Raw genomic sequence first — 20,880 nt, forward strand, 5'->3', positions numbered from 1 at the left:
TCCGGCTGTCACCCGTCCTTCATACCATAGTGTAACAGGGACCATAAAAGGAGCCATCCAGTGTTCACGCTCACCCAAGTGTTGGTCCAATTTGTTAACATTTTCTGGCCACACGTACACCGATAAGCTCATACCTACTAACTTCCTATGTCAGCCCCTCCCGCCTCCTAAGAGCAGCATGGTGCACAAGGCGGAATTCCCCAACACCATGTTGTTTATCCACATAGAAAATGCAGTCAGATCCACCGTGTAAATGCAATGTAAGCGTTCTGGATATGGCACAAGAACAGGAAATCATATTAAAACACTTGGCCACAAATGTAACCGTATAAATGTAGCAAAATAAGGCACTAAGATACAAAATAAGATACTCATCCATTGTTTTAGCCTTCACATACATGGCCGCACAAGGTGCCCAGAGATCAGCCGCCTTACATTACACATATAAGAAGTATACAGTAGGCAGTACTCACTGGTGGTCATGGGGTACTCACTGGGTGCAGAGAGCCTCGGTGGTGGTGGCGGTGGGGGTGGCGGAGGCAGTAATGGAGGGGGTCTGCACTGGCACATTTGTTGACAACCACCACCGGGGGGATTCTCCACTGTGGATCTGGAACACGTCTTCTGGAGTTCAGCCTGAGCCACCTGGAAGAGAAACAGAGGATAGGAATTTTTTTTTTTAAAGGAATCTCCATACACAATGGAGATATAAAAAAAACTCCTGTAATTTCTGTTCCAGCAATATTAAAGGGGTACTCCGCCTCTAGACATCTTATCCAAAGGATAGGGGATAAGATATCTGACCCCCGCGATCTCCCTGCTGCAGCCGGTGTTCGTTTAGAGCGTCAGGTGCAGAGCTGGAGGTCAGTGACATCACCGCCATGCCCCCTCAATGCAAGTCTATGGGAGGGGGCGTGATGGATGTCACAATCCCTCCCATAGACTTGTATTAAGGGGGCATTGTCGTGACGTCACGAGCCTCTACCACGCATGGCCAGTCATCCAGCACGGATATCTGGGGTGCCACAGCCGAGGTAGTGGGGGGTCCCCAGTGGCGGCACGCACGCGATCAGACATCTTATCCTTTGGATTGGGGATAAGATGTCTAGGGGCGGAGTACCCCTTCACTTATACTTTTTTTTTCCTCCACAAATTTTCAAAGGTCTCTTGTGCTGCTTTGAAAATATAAATATGCGAGAGGTCACTGTTTTATTTCACACTAAAATTGAAAAATTTGCCACCAAATGTATTTATTTTTGTTGGCGCCACATTGGATTTTTCTGTTCCAAAATTGCAGAGTTTACGGCCAAAAAAATCTGTAATTTAAAAATTCTGCCAGAAGCATCTCACGCAATATTCCATGATTACCAGAGCCCAGACAAGCAAAAACTGTATAAAATAAAACATTTCTAGGCCGTAAAGGGGTATTCCAGGAAAAAAACTTTTTATATATATATATCTCAACTGGCTCCAGAAAGTTAAACAGATTTGTAAATTGCTTCTATTACAAAATCTTAATCCTTCCAGTACTTATCAGCTGCTGAAGTTGAGTTGTTCTTTTCTGTCTGGCAACAGTGCTCTCTGCTGAAACCTCTGCTTGTCTCGGGAACTGCAAAGAGTAGAAGAGGTTTGCTATGGGGATTTGCTTCTACTCTGGACAGTGCCCGAGACAGGTTTCATCAGAGAGCACTTAGACAGAAAAGAACAACTCAACTTCAGCAGCTCATAAGTACTGAAAGGATTAAGATTTTTTTAATAGGAGTCATTTACAAATCTGTTTAACTCTCTGGAGCCAGTTGATATATATAAAAAAAAAAAGTTTTTTCCTGGATAACCCCTTTAAGTGTTAGTGCAGAGACCATGGAAAAAAGATAAATAAATAAATTATTGGAAAATGTTGTGCTTTTTCTTCTTCTTTTGGAAAAGGCGTTATTTAAAAGGGGTACTTTTTTTTTTTTTTTTTTTTAATCAACTGGTGCCAAAAATTTAAACAGATTTGTAAATTTCTTTAAATTAAAAAATCTTAATCCTTCCAGTACTTATTAGCTGCTGAATACTACAGATGAAATTCTTTTTGGAACACAGAGCTCTCTGCTGATATCACATGCACAGTGCTCTCTGCTGACATCTCTGTCCATTTTAGGAACTGTCCAGAGCAGCATATGTTGGCTATGGGGATTTTATTCTGCTCTGTACAGTTCCTAAAATGGACAGAGATGTCAGCAGAGACCACTGTGCTCGTGATGTCAGCAGAGAGCTCTATGTTCCAAAAAGAAAATAATTTCCTCTGTAGCTTACAGCAGCTAGTAAGTACTGGAAGGATTAAGATTTTTTAATAGAAGTAATTTACAAATCTGTTTAACTTTCTGACACCAAAAAAAAAAAAAAAAAAAAAAAGAAAGGTTCCCACCAGAGTACCCCTTTAATCAATTGTTGAAAAATTATTGGAAAATGTTACGTTTTCAATAATTGATTAAATTACACCTTTTCTCAAAACACACAAACCATTTCTGTGAATTCTACACTAGTAAAAAGCTGTTGTAAAATTTTTGGGTTCACACCACCGTTTTCAGCCGTACGGGACCGCATACGGCTGGGGGGGGGGGGGGGGGGAGCTAAAACCGGGCTCTCCCGTATCCCTGCCGTCTGCCGCCCATATGTAATTCATTTCAATGAGCCGACTGGAGTGAAACGCTGACTCCGGTCACCTCCTTTTTGCCCCGTATGCGATTTTCCCACCGGACTGTATACAGTTTCCCGTATGGAACCTTATACGTGCGTTTGCCACTGACGGCCATGTTAAAAAAAAAAAAAAAAAAAAAAACGTATGTGGTTACAGTGGTGACCACGGTTTTGTCTCAGATTTAAAAACCGTACTGCTATGACTATATTAGTTTTATTTTAACATAGACATCAACATGCACATTTGCATCCTAAAGTCCCCACCCAACACCCCTACCATTAAAAATTGACATTTTTCAAAAATGTATGTATTTTTATTCTTTTCATAAAAATGGACGGAACCATAAGCACTTTTAAAACAATATACGGGTTAAAAAACTCATATGGTTTACTTTTTCTCATATGGTTCCATCCATTTCTTTGCCATACGGTTTTCTTTAGAAAAATGGATTGAAAACAATATAGCAAACGCGTGATGTGAACCCTGAGATATCTGGAAAAAGGTCAAGGGTCACCGAGCCCAGAGCTGGGATATCTGGAATAAGGTCAAGGGTCACCGAGCCCAGAGCTGGGATATCTGGAATAAGGTCAAGGGTCACCGATGCCCAGAGCTGGGATATCTGGAATAAGGTCAAGGGTCACCGAGCCCAGAGCTGGGATATCTGGAATAAGGTCAAGGGTCACCGAGCCCAGAGCTGGGATATCTGGAATAGGGTCAAGGGTCACCGAGCCCAGAGCTGGGATATCTGGAATAGGGTCAAGGGTCACCGAGCCCAGAGCTGGGATATCTGGAATAGGGTCAAGGGTCACCGAGCCCAGAGCTGGGATATCTGGAATAAGGTCAAGGGTCACCGAGCCCAGAGCTGGGATATCTGGAATAAGGTCAAGGGTCATCGATGCCCAGAGCTGGGATATCTGGAATAAGGTCAAGGGTCACCGAGCCCAGAGCTGGGATATCTGGAATAAGGTCAAGGGTCACCGAGCCCAGAGCTGGGATATCTGGAATAAGGTCAAGGGTCACCGATGCCCAGAGCTGGGATATCTGGAATAAGGTCAAGGGTCACCGATGCCCAGAGCTGGGATATCTGGAATAAGGTCAAGGGTCACCGAGCCCAGAGCTGGGATATCTGGAATAAGGTCAAGGGTCACCGAGCCCAGAGCTGGGATATCTGGAATAAGGTCAAGGGTCACCGAGCCCAGAGCTGGGATATCTGGAATAGGGTCAAGGGTCACCGAGCCCAGAGCTGGGATATCTGGAATAGGGTCAAGGGTCACCGAGCCCAGAGCTGGGATATCTGGAATAGGGTCAAGGGTCACCGAGCCCAGAGCTGGGATATCTGGAATAGGGTCAAGGGTCACCGAGCCCAGAGCTGGGATATCTGGAATAAGGTCAAGGGTCACCGAGCCCAGAGCTGGGATATCTGGAATAAGGTCAAGGGTCACCGATGCCCAGAGCTGGGATATCTGGAATAAGGTCAAGGGTCACCGATGCCCAGAGCTGGGATATCTGGAATAAGGTCAAGGGTCACCGAGCCCAGAGCTGGGATATCTGGAATAAGGTCAAGGGTCACCGAGCCCAGAGCTGGGATATCTGGAATAAGGTCAAGGGTCACCGAGCCCAGAGCTGGGATATCTGGAATAAGGTCAAGGGTCACCGATGCCCAGAGCTGGGATATCTGGAATAAGGTCAAGGGTCACCGAGCCCAGAGCTGGGATATCTGGAATAAGGTCAAGGGTCACCGAGCCCAGAGCTGGGATATCTGGAATAAGGTCAAGGGTCACCGAGCCCAGAGCTGGGATATCTGGAATAGGGTCAAGGGTCACCGAGCCCAGAGCTGGGATATCTGGAATAGGGTCAAGGGTCACCGAGCCCAGAGCTGGGATATCTGGAATAGGGTCAAGGGTCACCGAGCCCAGAGCTGGGATATCTGGAATAAGGTCAAGGGTCACCGAGCCCAGAGCTGGGATATCTGGAATAAGGTCAAGGGTCATCGATGCCCAGAGCTGGGATATCTGGAATAAGGTCAAGGGTCACCGAGCCCAGAGCTGGGATATCTGGAATAAGGTCAAGGGTCACCGAGCCCAGAGCTGGGATATCTGGAATAAGGTCAAGGGTCACCGAGCCCAGAGCTGGGATATCTGGAATAAGGTCAAGGGTCACCGATGCCCAGAGCTGGGATATCTGGAATAAGGTCAAGGGTCACCGATGCCCAGAGCTGGGATATCTGGAATAAGGTCAAGGGTCACCGAGCCCAGAGCTGGGATATCTGGAATAAGGTCAAGGGTCACCGAGCCCAGAGCTGGGATATCTGGAATAAGGTCAAGGGTCACCGAGCCCAGAGCTGGGATATCTGGAATAGGGTCAAGGGTCACCGAGCCCAGAGCTGGGATATCTGGAATAGGGTCAAGGGTCACCGAGCCCAGAGCTGGGATATCTGGAATAGGGTCAAGGGTCACCGAGCCCAGAGCTGGGATATCTGGAATAGGGTCAAGGGTCACCGAGCCCAGAGCTGGGATATCTGGAATAAGGTCAAGGGTCACCGAGCCCAGAGCTGGGATATCTGGAATAGGGTCAAGGGTCACCGAGCCCAGAGCTGGGATATCTGGAATAGGGTCAAGGGTCACCGAGCCCAGAGCTGGGATATCTGGAATAGGGTCAAGGGTCACCGAGCCCAGAGCTGGGATATCTGGAATAGGGTCAAGGGTCACCGAGCCCAGAGCTGGGATATCTGGAATAGGGTCAAGGGTCACCGAGCCCAGAGCTGGGATATCTGGAATAGGGTCAAGGGTCACCGAGCCCAGAGCTGGGATATCTGGAATAAGGTCAAGGGTCACCGAGCCCAGAGCTGGGATATCTGGAATAAGGTCAAGGGTCACCGAGCCCAGAGCTGGGATATCTGGAATAAGGTCAAGGGTCACCGAGCCCAGAGCTGGGATATCTGGAATAAGGTCAAGGGTCACCGATGCCCAGAGCTGGGATATCTGGAATAAGGTCAAGGGTCACCGATGCCCAGAGCTGGGATATCTGGAATAAGGTCAAGGGTCACCGAGCCCAGAGCTGGGATATCTGGAATAAGGTCAAGGGTCACCGAGCCCAGAGCTGGGATATCTGGAATAGGGTCAAGGGTCACCGAGCCCAGAGCTGGGATATCTGGAATAGGGTCAAGGGTCACCGAGCCCAGAGCTGGGATATCTGGAATAGGGTCAAGGGTCACCGAGCCCAGAGCTGGGATATCTGGAATAAGGTCAAGGGTCACCGAGCCCAGAGCTGGGATATCTGGAATAAGGTCAAGGGTCATCGATGCCCAGAGCTGGGATATCTGGAATAAGGTCAAGGGTCATCGATGCCCAGAGCTGGGATATCTGGAATAAGGTCAAGGGTCACCGAGCCCAGAGCTGGGATATCTGGAATAAGGTCAAGGGTCACCGAGCCCAGAGCTGGGATATCTGGAATAAGGTCAAGGGTCACCGAGCCCAGAGCTGGGATATCTGGAATAAGGTCAAGGGTCACCGATGCCCAGAGCTGGGATATCTGGAATAAGGTCAAGGGTCACCGATGCCCAGAGCTGGGATATCTGGAATAAGGTCAAGGGTCACCGAGCCCAGAGCTGGGATATCTGGAATAAGGTCAAGGGTCACCGAGCCCAGAGCTGGGATATCTGGAATAAGGTCAAGGGTCACCGAGCCCAGAGCTGGGATATCTGGAATAGGGTCAAGGGTCACCGAGCCCAGAGCTGGGATATCTGGAATAGGGTCAAGGGTCACCGAGCCCAGAGCTGGGATATCTGGAATAGGGTCAAGGGTCACCGAGCCCAGAGCTGGGATATCTGGAATAGGGTCAAGGGTCACCGAGCCCAGAGCTGGGATATCTGGAATAAGGTCAAGGGTCACCGATGCCCAGAGCTGGGATATCTGGAATAAGGTCAAGGGTCACCGATGCCCAGAGCTGGGATATCTGGAATAAGGTCAAGGGTCACCGATGCCCAGAGCTGGGATATCTGGAATAAGGTCAAGGGTCACCGAGCCCAGAGCTGGGATATCTGGAATAAGGTCAAGGGTCACCGAGCCCAGAGCTGGGATATCTGGAATAAGGTCAAGGGTCACCGAGCCCAGAGCTGGGATATCTGGAATAAGGTCAAGGGTCACCGATGCCCAGAGCTGGGATATCTGGAATAAGGTCAAGGGTCACCGAGCCCAGAGCTGGGATATCTGGAATAAGGTCAAGGGTCACCGAGCCCAGAGCTGGGATATCTGGAATAAGGTCAAGGGTCACCGAGCCCAGAGCTGGGATATCTGGAATAGGGTCAAGGGTCACCGAGCCCAGAGCTGGGATATCTGGAATAGGGTCAAGGGTCACCGAGCCCAGAGCTGGGATATCTGGAATAGGGTCAAGGGTCACCGAGCCCAGAGCTGGGATATCTGGAATAAGGTCAAGGGTCACCGAGCCCAGAGCTGGGATATCTGGAATAAGGTCAAGGGTCATCGATGCCCAGAGCTGGGATATCTGGAATAAGGTCAAGGGTCACCGAGCCCAGAGCTGGGATATCTGGAATAAGGTCAAGGGTCACCGAGCCCAGAGCTGGGATATCTGGAATAAGGTCAAGGGTCACCGAGCCCAGAGCTGGGATATCTGGAATAAGGTCAAGGGTCACCGATGCCCAGAGCTGGGATATCTGGAATAAGGTCAAGGGTCACCGATGCCCAGAGCTGGGATATCTGGAATAAGGTCAAGGGTCACCGAGCCCAGAGCTGGGATATCTGGAATAAGGTCAAGGGTCACCGATGCCCAGAGCTGGGATATCTGGAATAAGGTCAAGGGTCACCGAGCCCAGAGCTGGGATATCTGGAATAGGGTCAAGGGTCACCGAGCCCAGAGCTGGGATATCTGGAATAGGGTCAAGGGTCACCGAGCCCAGAGCTGGGATATCTGGAATAGGGTCAAGGGTCACCGAGCCCAGAGCTGGGATATCTGGAATAGGGTCAAGGGTCACCGAGCCCAGAGCTGGGATATCTGGAATAAGGTCAAGGGTCACCGAGCCCAGAGCTGGGATATCTGGAATAAGGTCAAGGGTCACCGAGCCCAGAGCTGGGATATCTGGAATAGGGTCAAGGGTCACCGAGCCCAGAGCTGGGATATCTGGAATAGGGTCAAGGGTCACCGAGCCCAGAGCTGGGATATCTGGAATAAGGTCAAGGGTCACCGAGCCCAGAGCTGGGATATCTGGAATAAGGTCAAGGGTCACCGAGCCCAGAGCTGGGATATCTGGAATAGGGTCAAGGGTCACCGAGCCCAGAGCTGGGATATCTGGAATAAGGTCAAGGGTCACCGAGCCCAGAGCTGGGATATCTGGAATAAGGTCAAGGGTCACCGAGCCCAGAGCTGGGATATCTGGAATAAGGTCAAGGGTCACCGAGCCCAGAGCTGGGATATCTGGAATAAGTCCCGGTCCCCTATTTGTGGCCATGATATTTTGTGACACTGAACGCTACATTATACATCATGGGGAAACTATGGCGGATAGAAGCAACGTGTGGAACACTCTTCTTGGACAGAAGTCATTATATTTATTGGAGGACGTCCTGTAAGTCTAATACATTCTATAGCAGTGGTCTTCAACTTGCAGACCTCCAGATGTTGCAAAACTACAACTCCCAGCATCCCCGGACAGCCGTTGGCTGTCCGGGCATGCTGGGAGTTGTAGTTTTGCAACATCTGGAGGTCCGCCGGTTGGAGACCACTGTTCTATAGATTGGATGGAAGAAAACAAGTACCAAGTCCTTCAATAAAGACACGTGTGCTGGACAAGATACCAGGATATACCTAATGGGGGAGATTTATCAAAACCTGTCCAGAGGAAAAGTTGCCCAGTTGCCCATAGCGACCAATCAGATCGCTACTTTCATTTTTAACAAGGCCTCTGCAAAATGAAAGTAGCGATCTGATTGGTTGCTATGGACAACTGGACAACGATTTATCAAAACCTGTGCAGAGGAAAAGTTTCCCAGTTGCCCATAGCAACCAATCAGATCGCTTCTTTCAGTTTCCATGGCCTTTTCAAAAGTGAAAGAAGTGATCTGATTGGTTGCTATGGGCAACTGGGCAACTTTTCCTCTGCACAGGTTTTGATAAATCTCTCCTTATATGTATTAAACATCAGTCCGTACAGGTCACTGATGTAATACACAGGTTTTGATGGTGTATTTGAAGTGCGCAGGACCTATGGTAAATACGGGGCTAATGCACCACTTTGTATGCGACTTTCCTGCAACTTTTTTTTCACTCGTGCCACTTTCTCCAGTGTTTTGCGCCAGGTCTGGGCTGGTGTAGGTTTTTGGTGTAATTGAGGGCTATGCGCCAATTCTGCTAATTTTTTTTTTTTACATGCAAGTCATAAATCTCTGACGACTGCAAAGTGAAAAAGCAAAAGAGTGCACCAAAGTCACATGGGCAAAGAGATACTGTTTTTTGCGCAAGTGTGACAAATTTACACCAGAAAGCGGTGAAAAAAAAAACCCCATAATAAATGTCCCCCAATGTCTGTGTTTATGGATAGATATGATAGATATACGCTCCGGTACTCCGGTGGAAAACAGATTTTTTTTTTAATCAACTGGTGCCAAAAAACAGATTTGTAAATTGCTTCTATTTAATCTTAATCCTTCCAGTACTTAGATGCTGTATGTTCCACAGGAAGTTGAGTTGTTCTTTCTAGTCTGACCACAGTGCTCTCTGCTGACACCTCTGTCCGTATCAGGAACTGTCCAGAGCAGGAGAGGTTTGCTATGGGGATTTGCTTTTACTCTGTGGTCAGACTGGAAAGAACTACACAACTTCCTGTGGAGCATACAGTAGATTTTTAAATAGAAGTAATTTACAAATCTGTTTAACTTTGTGGCACCAGTTGATTAGAAAAAAGATTTAAAAAATAAAAAAGTTTCCACCAGAGTACCCCTTTAAATCAGCTTTTCAACATAGTCACTAGAGGTAGCAGCGAAGTGAAGTTGCACAAAGACTTATTGGAAAATACACTGGATACGTTCTGCCTCCAGTCATGGTCCGGTGCATTAACTGTTAAAGGGGTTATCCAGGAATCGAAAAGCAGTGACTATTTCTTCCAAAAACCACTCCTTGTCTGTCTCCAGGTTGGGTGTGGTTCTGCAGCTCTGTTCTATTGAAGTGAATGGAGTCAAGTTATAAAACCCCACCCAACCTGGGGATAAACAGGGAGTGGCTTTTCCTGGATAACCCCTTTAAGTTGGTGGAACTTCTCCTGGATCCACTTTTCCAAGTGTCACGTCTCAGTTTTCTATAGAAGAAAGTGGAATGAAGTTCGACAGTATTCCTCTAGCCATGATTTACACCCCTTTGGTTGTTCGGGATGCTGGAAATTAGTTTTGCAACAGCTGAAGGCACACTGGTTGGAAAACCTTGCTTAATGCCATTCAGGTTAATGGGAAAGCTGTGTGTCCTCTCCCCTACCACCAGAGGAGCTGAAATAGGTGCCAAATAGAGATGAACCTCCCAAAAATGTCTTTCACACGGTCAATTAGAGCGAATTGGAGACCAATCAGTTCCAAGTCAGATTTGACAGGAGTCCCTGCTCCTGTAAGGATGTGGCTGAATTGTTTGGGGAATTCACAACAATATCAACTAGTTCAGAATGGATTTGCTCATCTCTTCCACCAAAGTGTTTTTCGACTACATTGAATTAGTTAAAGGGGTACTCTGAAAAACTATTCCCTCCCACCCCTCTATCAACTGGCTCCAGAAAGTTCTACAGATTTTAAACTACTTCTATATAAAAATCTAAAATCTTAATTCTTCCACTCGTTCTAGTACTTATCAGCTGCTGTATACTACCGAGGAAGTTGTGTAGTTCTTTCCAGTCTGACCACAGTGCTCTCTGCTGACACCTCTGTCCATGTCAGGAACTGTCCAGAGCAAATCCCCATAGCAAACGACTCCTGCTCTGGACAGTTCCTGACATGGACAGAGGTGTCAGCAGAGAGCACTGTGGTCAGACTGGAAAGAACTACACAACTTCCTGTGGAGCATACAGCAGAAGTTTTTTTTAATAGAAGTAATTTACAAATCTGTTTAACTTTCTGGCACCAGTTGTTTTGAAAAAATAAATAAATATAAATAGTTTTCAACTGGAGTACCCCTTTAATACATTTATTCTACAACATAGAATTTTTCAAAAAAACACATCATAACCCAACACCGCCCATCACCCTGAGCACACCATCATAACCCAACACCGCCCATCACCCTGAGCACACCATCATAACCCAACACCGCCCATCACCCTGAGCATTATAACCCAACACCGCCCATCACCCTGAGCATACTACACCATATTGATTCAGGGGATGAATACTTATGCATCCGAGTGACATTAAAAGGTAGTTTGCACTTTTTATACTATGTATATTGTGCTGATCAAATGGTAAAATTCTATTTAAGTTTATTTCAATCCCAGTTTGTAACATTAGCAAAATGGGGGGGGAATTCTTATACAAGGCACTGTATAGAGGTGCAGGTCTGTACAAGTGGTCTCCAAACTGTGGACCTCCAGATATTGCAAAACTAAAACTCCCAGCAGACCTTGGCATGCTGGGAGTTGCAGTTTTGCAACATCTATATGTCCACAGTTTGGAGACCGCACATCCCGGCTGCTCCATCCACTCCATGATGTCATAACTTTCCAATGCAAATGATGTAATGTGCTACGGCCCAGCGGACAACACGGCACATCAATATTTTATACCGCGCAATAGACAGATCTGACGGCCTCTTACCTGCAGGAGTCCGGCCAGGGGGAGCGTGAGACAGTGAATGAGGAGGGTGGGGGAGAGGAGGCAGAAGCTCCCTGTGTTCTGCATAACTCCGAGAGAAGCGTCACAACCTGCAGGACTGGGAGGAAAGAAACTGAGATTAATAGAAGGGAGAGATAAGCGGCAACTGGTACAACTTGGGCTACACAATGGCCTGTATTATACTCCAGAGCTGTACTCACTATTCTGCTGGTGAGGTCACTGTGTACATAAATTACATTACTTATCCTGTACTGATCCTGAGTTATATCCTGTATTATACCCCAGAGCTGCACTCACTATTCTGCTGGTGGAGTCACTGTGTACATACATTACATTACTGATCCTGTACTGATCCTGAGTTATATCCTGTATTATACTCCAGAGCTGTACTCACTATTCTGCTGGTGAGGTCACTGTGTACATACATTACATTACTTATCCTGTACTGATCCTGAGTTATATCCTGTATTATACTCCAGAGCTGTACTCACTATTCTGCTGGTGGGGTCACTGTGTACATACATTACATTACTTATCCTGTACTGATCCTGAGTTATATCCTGTATTATACTCCAGAGCTGTACTCACTATTCTGCTGGTGAGATCACTGTGTACATACATTACATTACTTATCCTGTACTGATCCTGAGTTATATCCTGTATTATACTCCAGATCTGTACTCACTATTCTGCTGGTGAGGTCACTGTGTACATACATTACATTACTTATCCTGTACTGATCCTGAGTTATATCCTGTATTATACCCCAGAGCTGTACTCACTATTCTGCTGGTGGGGTCACTGTGTACATACATTACTTATCCTGTACTGATCCTGAGTTATATCCTGTATTATACCCCAGAGCTGCACTCACTATTCTGCTGGTGAGGTCACTGTGTACATATTTAATAAAGTAGAAAATCTTATTTTAGGAAATGCCGTTGGCAGGGAATCTGCGTCCATGTGATAGCGGAAACAACAGCGCCACCTACAGGGGGCAACACTCAATGCTAAAATTACAACAGGGGTATATTAGAAGCAACATACACACAGTTACATAATCAGCACGAGGGGCTGTTGCAAAACTACAACTCCCAGCATGCTGGGACAGCCCACTGTCTAGGCATGCTGGGAATTGTAGTTTTGCAACAACTTGAGGCACCCTGGTTGGGAAACACTGGTCTACGAACAAGTGAAGTGCAATCCTTCGGCCATGGTTCCCTAGAGGTTTCCTCCACTGGGGGTATTTCTTCTCCTAAGAGCTGGAGGCTGTCCGGGCATGCTGGGAGTTGTAGTTGTACAACAGATGGATGCACCCTGCTAGGGAAATACTGCTTGACAATCTTGCAGAGAATATGCAAATTGTAGGAATTCATTATACTTATGGCTGATAACAGGGAACAATTGTAAAGTACTTTGGGTTCAAACAGGAACTGACAGAGGCTCTTTAGAAGAGCAGGTCAGATGCAGCAGATTGTCATAGGATAGAGAGGAGCAGAGGCCAGAGAGGGGAGCAGAGGCCAGAGAGGGGAGCAGAGGCCAGAGAGGGGAGCAGAGGACAGAGAGGGGAGCAGAGGACAGAGAGGGGAGCAGAGGCCAGATGCAGCAGAGCTGAATTTTCAGGTAGAAGGGAAAATTATGTCAGAAGTGGCAGAGTTATTCAGATTCAATAGAGATGTGTTTGTCTTTGGCCACTACTGATAGTAATATCATGACAAGTTATCTGTGGTGTTACATAGGACTGCAGGTCACATCTATACATTATCTGTACTCAGAGAGTTATCACTGTTATCTGTGGTGTTACATAGGACTGCAGGTTACATCTATACATTATCTGTACTCAGAGAGTTATCACTGTGTTATCTGTGGTGTTACATAGGACTGCAGGTCACATCTATACATTATCTGTACTCAGAGAGTTATCACTGTTATCTGTGGTGTTACATAGGACTGCAGGTTACATCTATACATTATCTGTACTCAGAGAGTTATCACTGTGTTATCTGTGGTGTTACATAGGACTGCAGGTCACATCTATACATTATCTGTACTCAGAGAGTTATCACTGTGTTATATGTAGTGTTACATAGGACTGCAGGTTACATCTATACATTATCTGTACTCAGAGAGTTATCACTGTGTTATCTATGGTGTTACATAGGACTGCAGGTCACATCTATACATTATCTGTACTCAGAGAGGTATCACTGTTATCTGTGGTGTTACATAGGACTGCAGGTCACATCTATACATTATCTGTACTCAAAGAGTTATCACTGTGTTATCTATGGTGTTACATAGGACTGCAGCTAAACCTACTACAGTAATAGTCAGAGCTTCAAAAGTCACAATGTAGCCCAAACAGCACAGCCTTATAAAGGAACATTTATCTCTGCTCCATCTTCGTCACCTGCTGCAGAAGATCAAAACTTTTCCCTTCTACTTTTGCTCCTGTCCCCACCCAGTGACTCCAGTAAACAATGAGAGGAGATCAGCCCCCCCAATCATCCCACCATAAGACACAGCAGAGCCATTGTCATCTCACACTGTGGTACCAGATGGCACCGGGATCCGTGGCCTCATCCAAGACACATCTCACTTGTATGGACCCTGCATGACGCTCCTATGTTCTTGTGGGATTCCCGTGCTCTAATGGGTGTGGTCTATACATTAGATCAGTGTTTCCCCAACCAGGGTGCCTCCAGCTGTTGCAAAACTACAACTCCCAGCATTCCCAGACAGCCATGGGGCAGTGTTTCCCAATCAGGATTCCTCCAGCTGTTGCAAAACTACAACTCCCAGCATTCCCAGACAGCCGTAGGGCAGTGTTTCCCAACCATGGTGCCTCCAGCTGTTACAAAACTACAACTCCCAGCATTCCCAGACAGACGTAGGGCAGCGTTTCCCAACAGGGTGCCTCCAGCTATTGCAAAACTACAACTCCCAGCATTCCCAGACAGCCGTAGGGCAGTGTTTCCTAACCAGGGTGCCTCTAGCTGTTGCAAGACTACAACTCCCAGCATTCCCAGACAGCCGTAGGGCAGTGTTTCCCCAACCAGGGTGCCTCTAGCTGTTGCAAAACTACAACTCCCAGCAGGCCCCGGGCATGCTGGGAATTGTAGTTTTGCAACAGCTTGAGGCACCCTGGTTGGGAAACACTGCATTAGATTGTGAGCTCCAAAGGCAAGGGGGTTATACAGTGGTTGTAAGATTGTGAGGTTAGATTTCAGGCTTTAGGGGACAAGAATGATGGGGGGTTATAGGGTGGGTGTGGAATGGTTAGTTTAGATTGTGAGCTCTTTGGCACAGGAACGTTGTGAATAATAGTGTGCAATAGCGAGAATGGATTGCAAGCTCTTGGGGACAGGGACTGATAGGAGTTACCCATTGGGACTCAGATAGTGAGATTATATTATGACAGCGCAAGTGCAGGGAAGATGGATATTGGGAGTGATAGTAAGATTAGATTGTCAGCTCTTGGAAACAGAGTCTCATTGGAGTGATTACAATCTGTGTACAGCGCTACAGAACGGTGTGCCGCTATACAAGTAACAAATACATAACAGATTGTGCCCGATATGCGGTATAGCCTCTAATCATAGCCAATATCTGAGGTACCATATTAAAGGTTGTCCAGGCATGCTGGGAGTTGTAGTTTTGCAACATCTGGAGACCACAGTTCGCAGACCACTGCCTTATATTGTAATATAAATTTCTATTTCCAGAAAATATAATAAAAGGGGAAGGGGGACAATTATTTCAAGTACAATGGGGGACATCACGTATCTATATTGGGGCTTTTACCGACTGGAGCGTGGATTGTTCACGATATTGGGATGAGATATAACTAGTGACGCCCCAACATTTCTATTTACAGAAATTGCGCAATATGCAGCTTGCCGTGTAACCACGCCCATTTTTACGGTAATGAAAAAAAGATGGCTCCCACTGTTTATACAACATCTCCTAACCTGTGGCTCTCCAGCTGTTGCGAGACTGCAAACCCCTCTGTTGACCCTCAGTCCTACCTGCAATTACCTGCGCAGAAAACCCATCATAGATGTAAGGATCTAGTCCAGTGTTTCTCAATCAGTGTGCCTCCAGCTGTTGCAAAATTACAACTCCCAGCATGCCCGGACAGCCAACGGCAACAGCTGGAGGCACGCTGATTGGGAAACACTGATCCATAAGGTGACATTTGTAGAACAATATTGGTGTTCACCTCTATGGACAGATGTGGAGACCACATAGGGCAGTGCTCTCCAAACTGTGGACCTCCAGCTGTTGCAAAACTACAACTCCCAGCAAGACTGGACAGCCATCGGAGTTGTAGCTTCACAACAGCTGGGGGCACCTTTGTTGGGAGACACTCCTATAGAGCCTTGTAAATGGAGCCCGTTGAGCGGTATGTGAAGTCAATGTGTCTGTATATTAAAATTTCTCTAAATTTGCTAAATTCAAGCACTTTACTGCCCTGAGCCAATTATACTATACTGCACAACATTGTACTATACATCGCTATACTGTTCTATATTATACTGAAAATACCATACTGTTCTAAACTACTGTACACTATACAGTACTGCATTATAGTGCTGGGAGTTGTAGTTTTGCAACAGCTGGGGACACAGTGTTTGCAAAACACTTTGTTAGATGGTCTCCATCAAGGTTATATGTATCTTATAGGTACAATATAATGTAGCCCCTATAATGCCTATGGACCCTAGGTCACGTTAACCCCTTACCCCCATGATGGGCATGCTGGGAGTGGTAGTTCTGCAACAGCTGGAGGCTCCCTGGTTGGGAAACACTGGACTAGATGCTTACATCTAGGATGGGTTTTCTGCACACTTTATTGCAGGTAGGACACAGGTCCTATGGGTTAACAGCCTGCGGCTGTCCGGGCATGCTGGGGGTCATAGTTGTGCAACAGCTGTAGGCACCCTGGCTAAGAGTGGAGATCACATAGGGCAGTTGCCTCTAAACTGTGGACCTCCAGCTATTGCAAAACTACATCTCCCAGCATGCCTGGATATGCTGGAAGTTGGAAATTTGCAACAGCTGGAGGTCCACAGTTTGGAGGCCACTGACATAGGGGGACAAATTAATTAACTTTCTGGCCAAATCTTCCCCAGAATATAAGGTTCCTGAGCACTAAGGTCTGTTCCACTAATGCTTTAGATCAGTGGTCTCCAACCCGCAGACCTGCCTTTGGCTGTCCGGGCATGCTGGGAGTTGTAGTTTTGCAACATCTGGAGGTCCGCAGGTTGGAGACCACTGCTTTAGATTCTGTGACTTCATGGGGGAAGAGAGGCTATGCCAAATCTTTACGGGATCTGTCCCTGGAGATTGTGTTATGCTGAGGATGCATAAGGTGCACTGTTTACATTGCTTGGTTTTCTTGCAAGGATTCCTTAACTCTTTCTTTGCAGGAATCGCTGGGAGCAACTTGCAGCTTAAAGATCTACACAATGCGCTGGTTATTATCTAGGGCAGTGTTTCCTAACCAGGGTACCTCCAGCTATTGCAAAACTACAATTCCCAGCATGCGCGGACAGCCAACGGCTGTCCGGGCATGCTGGGAGTTGTAGTTTTGCAACAGCTGGAGGGACCCTGGTTAGGAAACACTGATCAAAGACTGTACAGGAATGCTGGAAGTTGTAGTTTTGCAACAGCTGGAGGGACCCTGGTTAGGAAACACTGATCAAAGGCTGTACAGGAATGCTGTGAGTTGTAGTTTTGCAACAGCTGGAGGCACCCTGGTTAGAAAACACTGATCAAAGGCTGTACAGGAATGCTGGGAGTTGTAGTTTTGCAACAGCTGGAGGGACCTTGGTTTGGAAACACTGATCTAGGGATAGGAATGATACATACGGCCAAGTAAGTAACCTTATTACAGATCAGGACATGGGAGCAGAGCCCAGCACATTGGTGTCATGTAGCCCTGGCTGGTACTGAGCGTTTTGGCTGAACAGAGTTTGCATTTTGTGCAAAAAAATTGTAATGTAAAATGAAAAAAATTAGTGGTCTTCTGTGGGGGTGGTCGGTGGTCTTCTCGAAGAAAATAGCCAGAAAAATCTATCACACACAACCTGCTCTTTATTGTATGTGTAGTAAAAGTTCCCCCCTTTGTCTTGTATCTGGGACAAATGTATCCAGCGAGTGGTAACATTGTATCAATTTATAAACAAAATAAATAAACAAACGGTAACGGAAATGTAAACATCAGGGCGCGCGCAGGGGATGAGGAGCACAGGCTGGACTCTGGGGGAGCCCCCCATGATGACTTACCTCTTTGGTTGTTGGGGTCTTGGGGTCTCCAGATGTCTCCAGTCCCTTTAGGGGAAAGTTAGCAGTTTGTGGGGAAGCAGGTCCTCCCCTGGCTGTGGTTATATCTCCCATGTCTCTGCCTCCCCCCAGCTTCGCTTCATCTTCTTGTAGTCCCAAGACATCTATAGAAGCCCCCCACTTTTTACTTTTGCCCCACAGGGGGCAGAGGAGAGAGCGGGGCAGAGGAGAAAGAGGCAGGAGAGTGGGGCAGAGGAGAGAGGGGGGGGGGGTGAGGAGAGAGAGGGGGGCAGATTAGAGAGTGGGGCAGAGGACAGAGTGGGGGCAGAGGAGAGAGAGAGATAGAGAGGGGCAGAGGACAGAGTGGGGGCAGAGAGAGAGAGAGGGAGAGGGGCAGAGGAGAGAGAGAGAGGGGTAGAGGACAGAGTGGGGCAGAGGACAGAGTGGGGCAGAGGACAGAGTGGGGCAGAGGACAGAGTGGGGCAGAGGACAGAGTGGGGGCAGTGATCGCCTGCAGTCCTGGTGTCTATGAAGTTAGTAAAAGTGCAGCTGACTCACAAGCAAGGACTCCCAGAGACAGAGCAGGGTAAGAAGCCTCCCAACAAGGTAACATCTTCCATTCTTCATTAATAAAAAAAAAAAAAAGAGAATCAATCTGCTCAGACCAGGACTACAGGACTACAGGTCACATCCCCAGCAGCTGAGGCTGGAGACTGCAGGACTACAGGGAGCCCAGAGCAGAGGCTGGAGACTGCAGGACTACAGGGAGCCCAGAGCAGAGGCTGGAGACTGCAGGACTACAGGGAGCCCAGAGCAGAGGCTGGAGACTGCAGGACTACAGGGAGCCCAGAGCAGAGGCAGGGGGAGGCTGCATTCTGTCCTCAGCATACTGCAGTGATTTCTCATCCACATCTACCGAGTCCATTGTGCATTTGGCACTCAGTGCTGGGAGACTGTTCCGCTTTTCTACAGCCACATGATCCTGGATAGGTGGAGGGAGCTGCTCCTCTCACCACTCCTCCTGCCCACTCAGATGGGGGGATGCCCCTGCACCTGACTGGGATCTAAATGGTGTTGGATGTGATTCCTGTGGGGAGGGAGGGAGATCCTGGAATCGCTCCAGACACAAGGGGGTTGTCACAGAGTAAAAGTAGAACATCTTAAAGGGGTACTCCACTGAAAAACATATATATACCCCTATCATGATGCCCCCAATGGGTCCTGTATGTACAAGGGTGCAAGATCCAGAACTCTATTTAAAGGGGTACTCACTGAAAAAAAAAAAAAAAATAATATATATATATATATATATATATATATATATATATATACCCCCATCATCCTATCATGATGCCCCCCAACGGGTCCTGTATGTACAAATGTGCAGGATCCAGAACTCACCCCTCTTCCTTCTAGTTGACATTTTGTTTCCCTCTATTTAAAGGGGTACTCCGCTGGAAAAAAAAAAAAAAAAAGTTAAATCATTAAATTATTATTATTGTTAAATCAACTGGTGCCAGAAAGTTAAACATATTTGTAAATTACTTCTATGTAAAAAATCTTAATCCTTCCGCTACTTATCAGCTGCTGTATGTTCCACAGGAAGTTCTTTTCTTTTTGAATTTCCTTTCCAGTCTGACCACAGTGCTCTCTGCTGACACCTCTGTCCATGTCAGGAACTGTCCAGAGCACGATAGGTCCCATTGATGCACACCAGTGTTTCCTAACCAGGGTGCCTCCAGCTGTTGCAAAACTACAACTCCCAGCATGCCCGGACAGCCAACGGCTGTCCGGGCATGCTGGGATTTGTAGTTTTGCAACAGCTGGCGGGACCCTGGTTGGGAGACCCAATACATACATAAAGAAGAAGAACTGGGCACAGTGCAGAGATAGTCCATGACTATGTGTGAAGAATGGTATAGGAAGGGGTCATGCATAGATGACTGAAGAAGTTGTACTGTGCATTTATAATAACCTTGTAACATTATATTATATAACTGGATTATGGCATCTCATTGATGTACAAACCCAATCCATAAAGAAGAACCGGGCACAGTACAGGGATAGTTAATGATGTGTGAAGAATGGCATAAGAAGGGGTTATAGCACGCAAATACATAGATGACTGAAGAAGTTGTACTGTGCATTCATCCTTATCTGGGCAGGAAGCTTGTAACATAATATTATGTAACTGGATAATGGCCATTGATGTGCATAAACTCCATAGTAGAAGAACCGGGAACAGAGATAGTCAAAGACTTTGTGAAGAAAGGTATAGGAAGGGGTTATAGTACATTAATGCATAGATGACTGAGGAAGTTGTACTGTGCATTTATACTAACCTTGTAACACAATATTATATAATTGGATTTTGTCATCTCATTGATGTACACAAACCCCATATATAAAGAACTGGGCACAGTGCAGAGATAGTCAATGACCATGTGTGAAGAATGGTATAGGAAGGGGGTATAGTACGCAGACGCATAGATGACTGAAGAAGTTGTACTGTGCATTTATACTAACCTTGTAACACGATATTATATAACTGGATGATTGCCTCTCATTGATGTACACAAACCCCATATATAAAGAACTGGGCACAGTGCAGAGATAGTCAATGACCATGTGTGAAGAATGGTATAGGAAGGGGGTATAGTACGCAAACGCATAGATGACTGAAGAAGTTGTACTGTGCATTTATACTAACCTTGTAACACGATATTATAAAACTGGATTATGTCATCTCATTGATGTACAAACCCCATATATAAAGAACTGGGCACAGTGCAGAGATAGTAAATGACCATGTGTGAAGAATGGTATAGGAAGGGGTTATAGTGCACAAATGCATAGATGACTGAAGAAGTTGTACTGTGCATTCATCCTTATCTGGGCAGGAAGCTTGTGACATAATATTATGTAACTGGATAATGGCCATTGATGTGCATAAACTCCATAGTAGAAGAACCGGGAACACAGAGTGCAGAGATAGTCAAAGACTATGTGAAGAATGGTATAGGAAGGGGTTATAGAACATTTATGCACAGATGACTGAAGAAGTTGTACTGTGCATTTATCCTTATCTGG

At 46.6% G+C, this 20,880-nt stretch overlaps 1 protein-coding gene across 5 annotated transcripts in view; it reads right to left on the bottom strand.

The window, feature by feature from the left end:
• PRIMA1 (proline rich membrane anchor 1) overlaps positions 1–19,242 on the bottom strand; it is a 59,771-nt gene extending 40,529 nt beyond the window's left edge. The window contains exons 1-3 of one of the 5 annotated variants that reach the window (XM_056545730.1): positions 19,192–19,242; positions 11,485–11,599; positions 474–645 (exon numbers count right to left, since the gene is read on the bottom strand). In XM_056545730.1, the coding sequence (XP_056401705.1) occupies positions 474–645; positions 11,485–11,568 (256 nt within the window). In that variant the 5' untranslated portion in view covers positions 11,569–11,599; positions 19,192–19,242. Of the gene's footprint in view, positions 1–473; positions 646–11,484; positions 11,600–17,793; positions 18,067–19,191 lie in introns of those variants that run through there. The other 4 variants (XM_056545733.1, XM_056545732.1, XM_056545731.1 and 1 more) reach the window with 4 other exon arrangements.
• Positions 19,243–20,880: the final 1,638 nt, after the last annotated feature.

Source organism: Hyla sarda, chromosome 11 (genome assembly GCF_029499605.1).
Source record: "Hyla sarda isolate aHylSar1 chromosome 11, aHylSar1.hap1, whole genome shotgun sequence".
In the NCBI taxonomy this organism is placed as follows: Eukaryota; Metazoa; Chordata; class Amphibia; order Anura; family Hylidae; genus Hyla; species Hyla sarda.